The 14,001-nt window shown below is 40.5% G+C and overlaps 2 protein-coding genes across 2 annotated transcripts; one reads left to right on the forward strand and one right to left on the reverse strand.

Annotated features, from left to right (window-relative positions):
• Positions 1-5,002: 5,002 nt before the first annotated feature.
• Positions 5,003-11,191, reverse strand: pex3 (peroxisomal biogenesis factor 3). Its single transcript, XM_026342006.1, has 12 exons — positions 10,965-11,191; positions 9,966-10,097; positions 9,751-9,832; positions 9,595-9,638; positions 9,345-9,466; positions 8,927-8,993; positions 8,771-8,825; positions 7,998-8,136; positions 7,846-7,916; positions 7,619-7,741; positions 7,305-7,401; positions 5,003-7,044 (listed from the first exon to the last, which is right to left on the reverse strand). The coding sequence occupies exons 1-12, from the start codon at positions 11,035-11,037 to the stop codon at positions 6,961-6,963; spliced, it is 1,089 nt and encodes a 362-aa protein (XP_026197791.1). The 5' UTR covers positions 11,038-11,191; the 3' UTR covers positions 5,003-6,960.
• A 342-nt stretch (positions 11,192-11,533) lies between these two features.
• adat2 (adenosine deaminase tRNA specific 2) lies at positions 11,534-12,938 on the forward strand. The gene is made up of 6 exons (XM_026340841.1): positions 11,534-11,744; positions 11,935-12,039; positions 12,202-12,352; positions 12,429-12,535; positions 12,647-12,719; positions 12,853-12,938. Exons 1-6 carry the CDS (start codon positions 11,649-11,651, stop codon positions 12,879-12,881), a joined length of 561 nt encoding a protein of 186 aa, XP_026196626.1. The 5' UTR covers positions 11,534-11,648; the 3' UTR covers positions 12,882-12,938.
• The last annotated feature ends 1,063 nt before the right edge of the window (positions 12,939-14,001 follow it).

The raw sequence follows: 14,001 nt of genomic DNA on the forward strand, positions 1-14,001 counted from the left end.
AATCATGCTAGCTCAGAGCTCACATGAGCTGAGTCACCGTGTTGCTCGGCAGGTTTCACAGAGAGGAATTAAAGCTTTGTTAGCTTTGATACTTGTCCTGCAACAAAAGTACCAATGAGCCACCTGCTAAGAGAAGATTTGAAAAGAACCTTTCTGCCCTGTGGGAAACTGGAATTTGGTTTTGTATTTCATAATCCCAAACTTTTTAAGAGAATCTTGTTTGAAAAGAGAAAGATGCTGACATCAAGAACTAGAGTAACAGGATGACACAGAACAGAGAATAGAGGGGCTCAGATGGAAGCTGGTGGCTGCTGAGACCCTAAACAGTGATGTATCAGTGGAGGTTTGTTCTTCAGGTATCAGTAAGAAGAAAAACAAGCATTTAACCGAACCCAAGAATTCACCTGAACAGCCATTAAGATACTGTGGTGTATCCCACTCCACCACTCCCACAGCTCCCAGATGTTGCGTCACGTTCTCTGGCATCAAGGTTGAAGGTACTAGGTAGTACTTAACTGATAATAATAATAATGTCTATAATCTGTCACTGTTGTCATGTTACGAGGATCGACCGGCAGCCGCCATCATTCCAAAGGCATCGAGGAGCGAAGCCAAAGGGGATGTTCAGTATCAAGTGAGAGACACCAGGTGGGATGCATCATTATGTGACTCTGTGGGATGAGAACATGTTGGTAAAAAGCCAAATACTTCAATATCACAATGAAACCTTGTTGTTTGTTTTGTTTTGGCCTCGAGACAGATTCTTTGTTGTTTCTGTTTCCCACTCGGAGCGACTTCGACTGCATCACCAGGCTGCTGAAAATGTGAGGGGGTGGGGAGATGTCTTTAAATAAGATCTAAAGGTCAGAAACCTTCGTGTTTGTAGTCAAACAAATAATAATGTAGTGGCAGATGACGTGCCATTTATAATCCCGATGAGTTATGAGACAGCAGAAATTCTAGCTTGGATGAAAACGTGGTTAAAATTACATATTGCTGATGTTTTTGGTAAAATTATTGTCTATTGTATCTTCGCTCTGTGAAAGGGAAACAAAGACTAGATTGAATTCTGTGTTCACAACTGCAGTGGTAAAACTACACAATTAAAAAAATCTTTTTAAACCATCTCCTGACTCTGAATAAAGAGGAAACTGTGACAATAAGCTTTAAAAAGTGAAGACTGTGGTAGAAGCCAAAAAAGAAACTACAAACATTTGTGGTATTAACCACACGGATCCCACAATATGATAAAAGATCTGAGCAAAACAAGCTGCTCATGACATGTAAATTGCTGTGGAGGGAATTTAGGTGAGTTTGAGGCTCCAGAAAAAAATGTAGAAGAAAACCCAGAATAAGAAGTTTAAACACTGACGCTGATTGTGTGCAGAGAACAGTAGAAGACTCAGAGCAGAAGCTGTCACATGCCTGGAAATGTGAAGATGAATTCAAACACACGTTAGAATGAAAAGAACAAATGAAAATACAGAAACCAAAAGAAAAGGTTTGTGGTTAGTCGGAGACGGGGGGATGTGTTGGGGACTTCACAATAAAACACTTGATTGATCAGTATTTCAGCCAACACAGCTTTTCACCTGGAGCCTGTGCTGTTCCTGTTTTGTCTCAGGTAAACAAACATATTTTCAAGCGTTCAACAAGTATTAACAAGTCTTTGATTTCTGGGATTTTAACCGTTTAAGTGTAACCATATCTCGCATCTCATGTTTGACTCTGACGATGGGAACTACCTGTTCCTGTACGTTTTGTATTTCCACTTTTGCAATATGGGTCAGTGGTTCAGACGTGAGCTCCAGCATGCTGCTAGACGGTTGATAACAGCAGCAGCTCAGACTTGCAGCTCGACAACAGGGGGATTTCCAGTCCTGTGCCACAAACTGGGCAAAGCCGATCACTCACCGTGGAGCAAGAACAAACAGCACCATTACAAAAGTTCAAACTGTGCATGACATGCAGTCATGTGGTGCAGGCTAATTTGAGGGAAATCTGTTTTTGCAGTGTTGAACGTGGCTCTGCTCAGCTGCGCTTACATGGAAAGCTGCCTGACCGCACTGCTACTCAGCAAATAAAGGCCTTTTTTTACAGAACAAAGAGTCCATTCTGCCACACTGCATGATTTGGCATGTTTACGTGGGGCTTTGGCTCTATTTTCAGGACACAAGTGCTTATTTCATCATCTCGACTGGCCCCGCGCCACGTTTCATACACGACAATCAGACAATGAGCGGAGTGGTATTATCAGACTTCGGCATCTGGAGAGCAGAGCGGGTCACAAGGTGCCGAGGCTGCAGCTGACTGGCAGCTCTGTGTCGAAACCTTCTGAAAGTCAAACTCATCACACACACTCACTGTTTCAAACCACACGGAGTCGCTCATCATGTGGCTGCTTTTCAACACTGACAGTGACAAATGTTTTGGGAAATTAAGGACTTTTCTCTGGTCCTCTGTTCTTCGAAAGGCTGTTTGAGGTTCGGGTTAAGGTTGAAATGAAGAGTTTAATGTTTAGGGCAGGAGGCGAGAGCATTGTTTCCTAACACCCTGCTCACAAATCTGCTCACAGTCACATAGTGTGGACAAAAAGGAGGTCACCACAAGGTCACCTGCTACATATTGCACTTTATCTGTTGGCTTTAGCTTTCATCTACTCTGTATCCTAAAAATGATGTTTACATTCAACATAGGGAATATAACTATGACTAGATTCAATGTTTCATGAACAACAACTAAAGTGTTTATTTCAATATTTGACATTGTTGAACATGTATCAGCAAAATGTTCCCAGACAACATTTTTTCTAATTCAGTACATTGCAGTATTACTAAGCTATGGTTGTGTTCAGGCGCTCACAGCTCCTGGTTAACGTTAGAACAAGACTGTGGTCTGGCTTAATGCAGGAAGATGTAACTGTGAATTCAGACACAATGTGTTGATTTGCACACACACAGAAACAATGGAGGATGCTAAAGGAAGGACTGCTGTTCCTGTGTGGCTGGTTTTGTTTTGGTATCACCTTAGCTGGACCTCATCACAAAGGTAAAATAAATCTAGTGCTGCTCAAGGGAAATTTACCACAGGTAAGAATAATTCCAGCGCTAGCTGTGGAACTGCACCCTGCACACTACAATCATTTACTGTTTTTCAGATTAGTGGATTTTTCTTCACAAAGCCAGAAAGAAAGAATCACTGTGAATAACATTTATGTACAATTCTTCTAATTGACCTCTAAATAAATCACTTATCTTAAATTATGTAACGATTCTGGGAAACTCAAACACACACCTGGAACTCGGTTCACTGTTATATTTGATCATTTTAACCATTTCACAAACCCACCCACCACCTCCACTCCTCCTTATAAGGTAAAGTGTCAGAGAGGGTCAATAGGAAGATGAAGTCAGCGTTTGAGTCACAGTTGACGAGAAAGAAAATACATGTCATCATTCATGTGTGTCCACACACACACACACACACACACACACACACACACACACACACACACACACACACACACACACACACACACACACACACACACACACACACACACACACACAGCATTTCATTTCAAGGGAAACAATAGATGTATTTTTATTCAAATTGTTGAGACTTGTCTAAAATTAACTAAATCAATAAAGATGATTAATTTGTGTCGTTCCCATCAACTGTTGCACTGACTTGTGTTTTCAGCGCTGTTGATATTTCGTCTGCTGGCATTTTCCACTGTTTGCACTTCATGCACCGTCATCCTGATAAGAACCTGCAGCAGCGGCTCTTCAAAGCGCCACCGTGAATGATTTGTCCTGAAATTATCCCTGTCAAGGTTGAAGGGGAAACATGTTCTGTGTGGCAAATGGGAACAAGAGAAACTAGAGTAGAGGAACAGGTAAGACCTCCAGATGACCCCGAAGTTCAGAGTGAAACACTTTACTCCTCCCCTGAAATGAAACAGTCTAGACAGGAGTGGTGATGCGTTCAGGTACTTCCCCCCACAGCCTGTAATGTTAAATACGTTTCTAAAAGTAAACAGCTCCGTATCATATGTGATTACATTAATACTAATGAAATTATCAGAACTGTGTCATATAGTGCATCTGTTTCCAAGACAACAACAAACCATTATCTTCCATTATCTTAATCATAAATTATCATGTTGTGCTTTTCTAATTTGGTTTAAATTTAATGAGTGTTACTGTACGAGTCCTTTGTCGAATCAGCTTTGAAGAAACATCAGATTCTGGATTCTCAGAAGTTATGGCGACGAGACTCTGTTCTTTTTTTGTTTTTGGTCTTTTTATGGGATTTAAAAACAATAAAAATACAGAAAAACCAGCGACTTTATCCTCTACGGCGCAGATTTATTTCTTTAGGCCTAATTATTGTTTTTTTATTATAACATATCCTCACGAAGTTCAGCACTTCTTCAAGACCTAGTTAACAGAATAGTTAAACTATATGAGGTCACGAGTATTCCTAGTTTTATTATCATGTTTTCCAGGTTTCGAAATTCTTGTTTTTCACTGTTCTGATTTTATCTGTTTGGGTTTCAGTAAAAACTGTGTTGTGACAAATCACCAAAACTCTCCATGTGTACACTTCACCACTTTTTTTTTTTGTTGTTAATGAAACAAAAGCCTGTTATTTGATCCAGTTAAATAAAGGAACTCTTCAAGAAAGACTCATCTTTTCCATAAAAACAACACCACAGTTTTTTCCACTCCCTTATTGACTTGAAGAAGTTTCCATCTGGGAAAAAGTTTTCTTTCCTAAATTATTTAATCAGTAACTAAGATGCTGATGCCATCAACACCTCGACTTGCTTAGTCACAGCTTTTACAATAATTCAACACAAATTATATACCAGTATTTTCCATCATCTTATCTCATGATGAAACTGTGTCAAGCAACAGTAGAGCGCCCCCTGTTGACACAAAAATGGAAAAAAAAACTTTTTTTTTAAAGCACAAACACAAAGTGAAGAAATGTGAAATCACATTAAAGTTACATTTATTACTTCTGCAGTAAACTGCTACAAACATTCATTTCAGCTGTCATTCAGGACATTGTACTTTACTGACCACATGCAGGTTCACATTCTCGTGTGTGTGCGTGTGTGTTACCCACATCAGTTTAATTTACCAAAACAGTCACATGATGTTTGAAAATGTGAACACATGTCCTGACAAAATCATCCTCCACAAGCAAAGACTGAGGGAGGCAGATTCACTTTTACTGACCACAAACTGGATTGTAGGAAATCCCACCAGGCACCTTGTTGGACTCATCCCTTTTCTTTTAATTTGATGCTTTAATGAGTGGACGTCTGGTTGAATGTGAACTGAAATCATCCACTAAAACAGATGAAGCATGATGGGCAGATTAATTAGCTGTCAGTTGCAGAGTAAGTTTAATCAGAGCTGTTGCAGATCTGTCAAGTAAAAATAAATGACCTGAACATTATGTTTAATGTGGATACAGGTGATTTAAAAACCTGCATTTAAAGCTGACAATTAGCGTGTTAACTAACAAACTAGGAGAAACGTGTCGTGATTAAGACTGAACGTAGGTAGAAACCGATCAGTCTGCTGGACTGAAACTTGGCTGGACTCAGACTTGTCGGCTAAATCAGTGACTCCTAATCCTGCTCTTTGGAACCCACACATCCCGAGATAAATCAGGTGTGCTGGCATTCTCTACTGGCTCCACACACCTGGTTTATGGAGCTAATCAGACGCTGGCAGAGCAGCTAGAACCTGAAAGTGTTGAGCGCTCGAGCAGGACGGAGAACCACAGCGCAGTTCATAGACTCGTTCTAGTTTTCTCAGCTTTGGATAATAGTGTTTTAATTAAAGCTGCAGCAATTAGTCAACAAAATTAATTAGCCAGTATTTTTATAACTGAACAACTATTTTATAATATGAAATATTTGCTTTTTACTTTCTTAAATAAGAAGATTAGATTTGTTACATGTCATGAAACAAATACTTGATTAATCCAGAATACAATCTCCAGATGAATAAAACATAATTCTCACTTGCAGCTGCTGTAAAACCACTTCCAGCCTCCAGTCATTACAAAAACTATTATTTACTTCTACAAAATGATTGATGTTGGTGCTATTAGCCGTGTTATCGTTCAAACAGCAGTTAATACAAACATGGTGAAGGATGGAATCAGGAACAGGAACGTCTGCTTAATTTATTTTAAGAAATTTGGAAAGAAGCCCTTAATGTGAAGTGAAAAGAAGGAGAGGGAGCTGAACAACAGCGACACCTGCTCCGCAAAACAGGAACTACACTGAAAATAACCTGATATCCGGCTCTAAGGGGCACATGTAATTTAGATTGAATTGATGACACCAGCTGTGCTGGAGCAGTTTGATGAACGTTGTTTAGAAGTCATCGAATGTCCAAATAACCCACAAACTGCTGCTAGAGTTTCCTACCGATACACCACTGTACATAACCACTGCATTAGATGGTCCAACCCTGTACACATCCCTCTACCACCTGGATGAAATCATAAAAAACACACAGCCAGAGAAAGTCGTCAACAGATTAAACTAACATCGCTTGAGTATCATCTTGTTTGAAAAAGTGGCGGCCAGCTCGGCAGCACGTGATCTTTCACAGCGTCAGTGTTTTCCTGTTTCCCACCTCTCAGGGTAAATTAAAACAACGTTACCGTCTTGACATGGTGCAGTGGTCCCAGGCTCTGCTGTAAGTATAAACCCAGTGCAGGTCTCTTCTTTCTCCCCTGGTTTATTAATCCATCACGGTGCAGTCAGAGGAGACACAGATGCACCTGTGATTGTTCTGTTGTGGACGTTTGTCGCCACTAATCTTGACTGACAGCCAAGGAGAAAAGTGACTCATGGGAGAAAACAGTTCAGGACTTGACTCGTTTGTTTTCATCCCACTCTTCTTCCTCTTTTTCTGCTCCTCATGATTATTTCTGCAGCTCATGTGGCGCGCTGAAGGTCTCGTAGACAATGGCTGCAAACTCCTTCACCTGGTCGTTAAGCAGCAGGTCCTGCAGATACAAACCCAGTTAAAATATAACTCAGAACATGTTTGAATAATGATAGAAATCATAGCTGTTTTAGCTGTTTATTTATTGGTAAGTTAACCAAAGGATTAACTGACTAATCAAATCATATACTATAGATGAACTGGTGAAGAAAATCATTAGTTGCAGCTTTACATTTGGCTGATACAGGTTTCTGTGTGTGACTGTGGTTGTTCATCTGATCACAGAAAACAAGGACACTAGTGGATGAGGCCTGATGTTACCTGAACAAAGTGGCTGGGAGTTTCACTGCAGATCGTGTTGATCTGACCATTGATGATGGGGATGATCTTGGCCAGAGGCAAACTGATTGCAGCCAGACTAAACACACACACACACACACACACACACACACACACACACACACACACACACAGGTAACATGTAAATAGATCATCATGACTGACCAAACCGAGTACACTAAACATGTTCCAACGCTGCCTGTGCTCAAACAACGTTGATCATAAAGTAGAATCTTACAGCTTTTTGTCAATGTTCCTGTTGGTAAAACAGCAGATGTGTCATACAAGCAACTCACCTGTCAGGTGCAGAGCTCAGGGAAGCGTCGCCCGGAGGGGGGCGGAAGAACTCGGCCAGGTTGTCAAGGAGACGAGAGAAACCCCGATTCAGACAGGTGTTTAGGACAGTGGTGAAGTCTGGACTGGAGGCACAAATAATACACACATCAGAATCACAAAACACTAGTTCACAGATACTGTTCAGACATGTTAAGATGATGAATGAAGTCAAAGGTGCAGCGTTTACCTGTCCAACATGTCTCTAGTCTCGTTTAACAACTTGATGGTCATAACATCCTTTTCTGTCAAACCACACGCCTGCAGACGAGAACATTTTTAGATACGGCTGTGCAGGTTTTGTAAATGCTGCTGTGAATTGATCTATGTTTGTGCAGTGACCTGGGCTGCGAGCGCGTTCTCGTCGTCAGCCAGCATGTACCAGGACAGCAGCCGCTGGGAGCCGGCCTCTACCTCGGCTCTGATCCAGCTCAGCTGCTGCTCCAACTCCAGCAGGGACAGACTTTGCTTCAGCGACACCCTGCATACACAACAGAGTTTCAATGTTCACAACACGTTAACGTTGCCTTTGTTAACAGCACTGAAAGAAGAACAGCCAGCTTCAGACTTAAAACTTAAACAATGAATCGGTCGATCTACATTCTTTGGTTACAGCTCCTCATCTTTGAGAATTTGCTGCATTCTTTGACATTTAATTGTAAATTCAGTATCAATAATTTGGGGGTTTGCACTGTGGTATAAAATGTGCAACCTGAAGACAACATCTCAGAGCAGGGACACAACAAGTGGACAACAAGGAACAAGCTACGATGAAAGTTGTCACTTGAACACACCACAAAAACCACAGCCTGTGTGAGAAGAAATGACTCCATTCCCGCAGGTGGCGACAGCCTGTATTTGTCATTCAATAGGGGTAAGCAGGAGATGTAGGACTGCAGCTATAAAAACCATAAAGCAGCATTTGCTCATCACTTTCTTACCGACGAAGGTCTAACTAGTACCAAAGTTTCCGGACACATAGCAAAATCTAACCAGTCAGCTCGATGTGCTGCGGCTCTTAGAGTCTGGCCTTTTATTGTTATAATTAATACATGAATCACATAAATAATCATTGTTGAATAATAAATAACAAACAATAAAGTTCAGACACTCACCCTCCCAGTGAGTTCTGAACTGCTTTCTTCACCACCGTCATCAACTCTGTCAAACCTAAACAGAGGCAAAGAAAGAAGTTAGTGGAGGATTTAAACATGGATTTACAGACTGAGCTGAAAAGGCTTTGATAGTGATGTGCTGTTTGTGAATCCTACCGTCTCCTAGCAGATGTTGGATACTGGACAGATACTGCTGCTGGACATCCGGGGGAGCCAGAGCCGTCTGGAAGAACACATAACAAACATGCACATGTACTGTAAATACCCAATAGAAATAAACGTGCATTTGCCGACTCCATGTTTCCTTTATGGTTTGCTCGTTTTTCCACAGTAATCTAAAACTATTGTATGAGCATTAGTGTCAACTGTGAACAGAACAGAGTCAGATTTGATGTAATTTCTTCAAAACTATAAAAAGCCAGGTCTCCAGCATTGAACCTTAAACACCTCACTTATAGCGACCATCATGTTGCACAAACGTATTCAAAAAGTACTAAAAAAAACAACAGAAAGATGTCATTTTAAAGATCAACATGAGATAAGAAGCTTATAAAATGCTCTTCTTGTCCCTCACCGTTCCATTCTTTCCTATAGAGTTGTCCAGGTACAGGTATCCTCCAATGATGTTCAGCTGGACTCTGAGTAGAACGACCAGCATGCAGGTGCTGTACACTGCTACGATGGTGCGAGTGAAACCTGAACAAATCAACAAGATTGTAAAATGAAGCTGGCACTCTTTGGCTTTTCATCTATAACAGAAACTTGGGAATTTACAACTTCTGTTAAATTTTACAGTGCGCTTTAGTGACGTGAAGAGAACTTACTGATGATCTTTAAATCTTCCCAGATCTCGAGCTTATTTGCTGGTCTGTGAGACAATGTGAAACAAGAAAAAACATAGTTACTCTGTGTTATAGAAGTGAATAAAAGGTAAATGAGTGAATCCAAGGATTGTAACTGTAAAAGGCACATCTTCTCACTTGGTCTTCAGTAGTGTAGTGAGACTCTCTGAGTTGAGTTGACTGACGATGGCTTCTCTCAGTGGAGGGAGCATAGACAGCACTGTCACACACACACACACACAAAGAAAGACAAATGTTTTATGCAGATACTGATATGATAACTAAAAACAGATCTTTGTAGCATCCAAAAGGATTTCTGGGAGATTATTAATCAGAAGAACAAGTGTGGTTACCAGTCATGTTGCAGGTTCTCTGGTTGCTTTCAAAGTGGAACTGCCTTCTGGCCTGAGCAATGTACTCCGTTGCCTCCTTCTCCTGGATCTCCCTGATCTTCTTCTGGGCATATTTACCCAGCAAATACACTCCTGTGGGAAATCAACCGTAAATGTTAGTCACACATAAAGAGCAGCAGTCCGGTTGCAGCATACATTTTAGAAACTTTTAGTTGTAAATTTAAACAACATCATTGGCATTAGTGTAAAAAGAGACACAGGGTCAAACATTTAAAGATTACAAAATCTGCTCCTCGATCATGCCATTTAAGATGTTACACAACATATCCTAACTGCCACTTACAACAACTATCAACTCCTTATATTAATATTTAACAAGACCAACCATTTCCCAGGATCAATAATGCTTAATGAATGATGCAGATGTCCCTGCTCGCTTTACTTCGGATATAGTTGATAAATAATTAGCAGTTTGAGAAGCAACACGTTCAGCCAGCCTGTATTTTCAGTAAAGCCCCAACTTATTGCACAGCAGTGTCCTTTCCTGGCATTAAAGCTGCTTAGGGAGCGTCACGCCAAACTACACTCAATTATCTGGCACTTTAACCATGGCTTTCTTAGCCTCCAATTGGAACTTAATAAAATCGTTTTTAACCTTCCTGAGTTGTTTTTAAATCGGTATTAAACAACATGACACAGCGCTAATTCAGGACAATAGTAACTTTTGCTGTTTGGTTCTTATCACGGTTTCTGTGCAGTAAAATTCACCTCACAGGGAGAACTGTGTAATTCTGTTGATAAATCTGTTGAATGATGAAGAAACATGTGCCGAATTAGACATGCGATCTATATGACCCCTAAAAGCTATTGAATTATAGTTAAGATGTGTCTCATTTTACTGATAAGTACAAAATACACTATTTAGAAACAGTTTAACGAAGTCTGGCGGGCTGTCATATAAAACAGTATTAGCAAAGTAACGTTAGCATTTCACGTTACCTCCAACTACAGCGCCAGTGAAAATAAATTTCCTTTTGTGGCGTTTAATAAAATTCCAGGTCGACGAAAACATCCTCGTACAGTAAAGAATTCACAAACTAAGAATCCAAAAAACGCTCAGTACTTTTAGCTTTGTGCTGACTATTTTACGGACATGTTATTGAAGAGTTTCTGGTAGTTAGCAACTCCCTGCTGCCGCCATGCTAGGGAAACAGGTGAACACAAGAGGTTCCGGTGTAGATTTCAAAATATAACACAAACAGACGGTGAACTAAATTAAATATCGTATGTATGCAGTATCTGACTGTGAGTAAATGTGATCCAGAAATACGCTTTTCATCGGTCAAACTCGACAGCGTGAACAGCAGAGGTTGCTTTTTGTAAAAACGAGCATACAGAAAAGCTGTTTTTAAAGCTGCTTTATTTTATATGTAACCTCCCCTCACTTCCGGTCTATAACCGGACAAATGTAGTCAATTTGATGCATCGATCAGACGTATGAACGTGGTGCATGGAGCCATCGATGAGATCGACTGCTCATGTCTAGCAGTGGTCCGTACAATATTATCTTCCCCCTCCCATGTGTACACACAACGCTGTAATTAAACCGAGCAGATAACCTACAAACCTGTATCATAATCATGTCACTGTGAGTTTTATTTAAGCTAACGAGTAGTAATTGCCATGGGAACAGAGGAAGAAAGTAGAGCTGCCTCCGCGGAGAGTTTTCATCCGAGTAATGAAGACATTGAGAAGTGGATGGCGAGCGCGTTTGACATGGTGGGTCCATTTCCGGTACATAGTTACATTCAAATTGGTCACTTTGTGGGTTTTTAGCAAAATAACACTTAGACGCCGGGTTTGTGCAGTAATGAGTTTAAAACATGGCCTCAGTCAGTTCATCAACATCCTCAGTAACTCTTTCAACCTGCAGTGCAGCTCAAAAAACCATGTGAATGTGTTTCTTCAGGCCAAAGACGCTCTGGAGAATGGAGAGGTGCCTGTTGGATGTCTGATGGTCTACAACAGTGAAATCGTGGGAAAGGGACGGAATGAAGTCAATGAAACGAAAAATGTAGGAAAACTAAAAAAAGAATTCTTTAAAGATTTAAAGTTTATCTGATTAGTCATTCTACACACTTCAGTTCAGACATTTTAACTGACAAATACAGTTTCTGAACCAAAACCTTCTCCTTTTGAAATGTTCTATGTGAATGTGTGTGTGGTGTTTTTCTAGGCGACTCGCCACGCGGAGATGGTTGCACTGGATCAGCTCCTGGACTGGTGTCATCACAGAAACCTGGACGTGAAGAGCGTGTGCAAACAAACTGTCCTTTACGTGACGGTGGAGCCGTGCATCATGTGTGCTGCCGCCCTTCGCCTCTTCAGTATCCTCTCCACCTGTGTGTGTGTGTGTGTGTGTGTGTGTGTGTGTTTGAGGATCTCTCCTTCACTGTCTGTCAGACATCCCAGTGGTTGTGTACGGCTGCAGGAACGAGCGGTTTGGAGGCTGCGGTTCAGTTCTGGACGTTTCTTCTGCAGACTTACCTCAGACTGGGACTACATTCAAGGTCTGTGTTGGTCCCTGTCTCTGTCTTTGTGTGTTTGTCTAATTGCTCCTTGCAGCTCTGAGGCCTTGTTGTCTACAGTCTATAACTGTTTGTACTGTCTTGTACATTCAGTATGTTTCAGGTCACAGAGCAGAAGAAGCCGTGGAGATGCTCAAGACCTTCTACAAACAGGAGAATCCTAATGGTGATCAGACGATCTCTTCTCTCTTACAAATTTTCTTTCTTTGTATTTTCTCTCCTCCTTTTCTTTTTGTCTTCTTTTTTGTTCCTCCTCCTTTCGTCCACTAACAGTTTTACACTTTGTTTCTTTGTTTCAGCACCAAAACCCAAAACAAGGAAGGACTGAGATTTCCCTGTTGTACAATTAATTATTATACTGATTGTATTTTATTTAATGTGTTAGATTTTTGTATTTCAATAAATAATGTTATAAATCTTTATTGGGTGTGTGTTGTATGCAGACTTCCTCAAACATAAGTTGGAGACACTTATGTTATAAGTATACACTTTGCCGTGCATCGTTTCAACATCACTTCCTGGAGACTTTACACAAACAGTTCTAGAGGTTAACTGGTATTTAGCTGTTTATTATCAGCAACAGTCAAAATCCAGAGTGAGAGAGAGAGAGTTTCAAAGAAAGGTTCAAATAAATGATCACTATGAATATCACAGATCCACTTATTGAAGGTTGAACATCATTGAACTTTAAGCTACATAGAAGTGAAGTGCATTTGATTGTGCATAAATACCAAATACAAATCGAAGTCTAGCAGTTTTAGTGACAGTGAACCAGAAATAAAAAGTTTGAGCTTTAAAACCTCCGACTCAGCAGCAGTACTCACTAACACACTGACCAGCCATAACAATAAAACCACTGAAATGTGAGTCAGCGTGGAGCATTTTCAGTCGCATCAATAAAAACGGTTAATTTAGCATTTCCATGAACTATTGGTCACTTACAGTATCTACAACATAGTTTTCATAGTTTTAAAAAACTTGAATAACTTAGTAACTGCAGCAGTTTACAGCGTTTCCATCTCTCCCATCAATTTCTATCACAGAAACTAATTAACAATAAGTTAATTTTTAGGAAGTTATGAGGAACGTTTCTATGAAATGATCTGGAAAAACAAGCCGTTACTGTGAGTTGCTTTTCCATCTGTCTGTCAGCAGGGTGAGCTGCAGGTCAAATAACTTCCTGTTATCATGCTGAACTTTTACACAGGAGAAATGAAACCGTCACATTCAACTGATAAACACTGTCTCTCCAATATATACAGGCCTTTTCTTTTCTTTTCTTTCAACGCTTGTATCTGCTCAGAGACGAGCATGTGATGCTGCCGTTCAAAACGATCCAACAGGTGCATCCATTTGAAAAGCAAAGGTTGTTGTTTGTGTTGGTGAACGTTTCAGTGGATTTTGTGTCGGCCATGTTGATTTTTGCTGCTCTTAACCGCACACGTTCT

This window comes from Anabas testudineus, chromosome 24 (assembly GCF_900324465.2).
Source record: "Anabas testudineus chromosome 24, fAnaTes1.2, whole genome shotgun sequence".
Lineage (NCBI taxonomy): Eukaryota > Metazoa > Chordata > Actinopteri > Anabantiformes > Anabantidae > Anabas > Anabas testudineus.

Coding starts and splice junctions, on each gene's coding strand:
- pex3 (XM_026342006.1), bottom strand. CDS start 11,037: ATGTTTTCGTCGACCTGGAATTTTATTAAACGCCACAAAAGGAAATTT. Junction 10,098..10,964: donor CACTGGCGCTGTAGTTGGAG/GTAACGTGAAAT, acceptor GATTTCCCACAG/GAGTGTATTTGCTGGGTAAA. Junction 7,402..7,618: donor CTGAGCTCTGCACCTGACAG/GTGAGTTGCTTG, acceptor GTGTGTGTTTAG/TCTGGCTGCAATCAGTTTGC.
- adat2 (XM_026340841.1), top strand. CDS start 11,649: ATGGGAACAGAGGAAGAAAGTAGAGCTGCCTCCGCGGAGAGTTTTCAT. Junction 12,040..12,201: donor AAGTCAATGAAACGAAAAAT/GTAGGAAAACTA, acceptor GTGTTTTTCTAG/GCGACTCGCCACGCGGAGAT. Junction 12,536..12,646: donor AGACTGGGACTACATTCAAG/GTCTGTGTTGGT, acceptor TTGTACATTCAG/TATGTTTCAGGTCACAGAGC.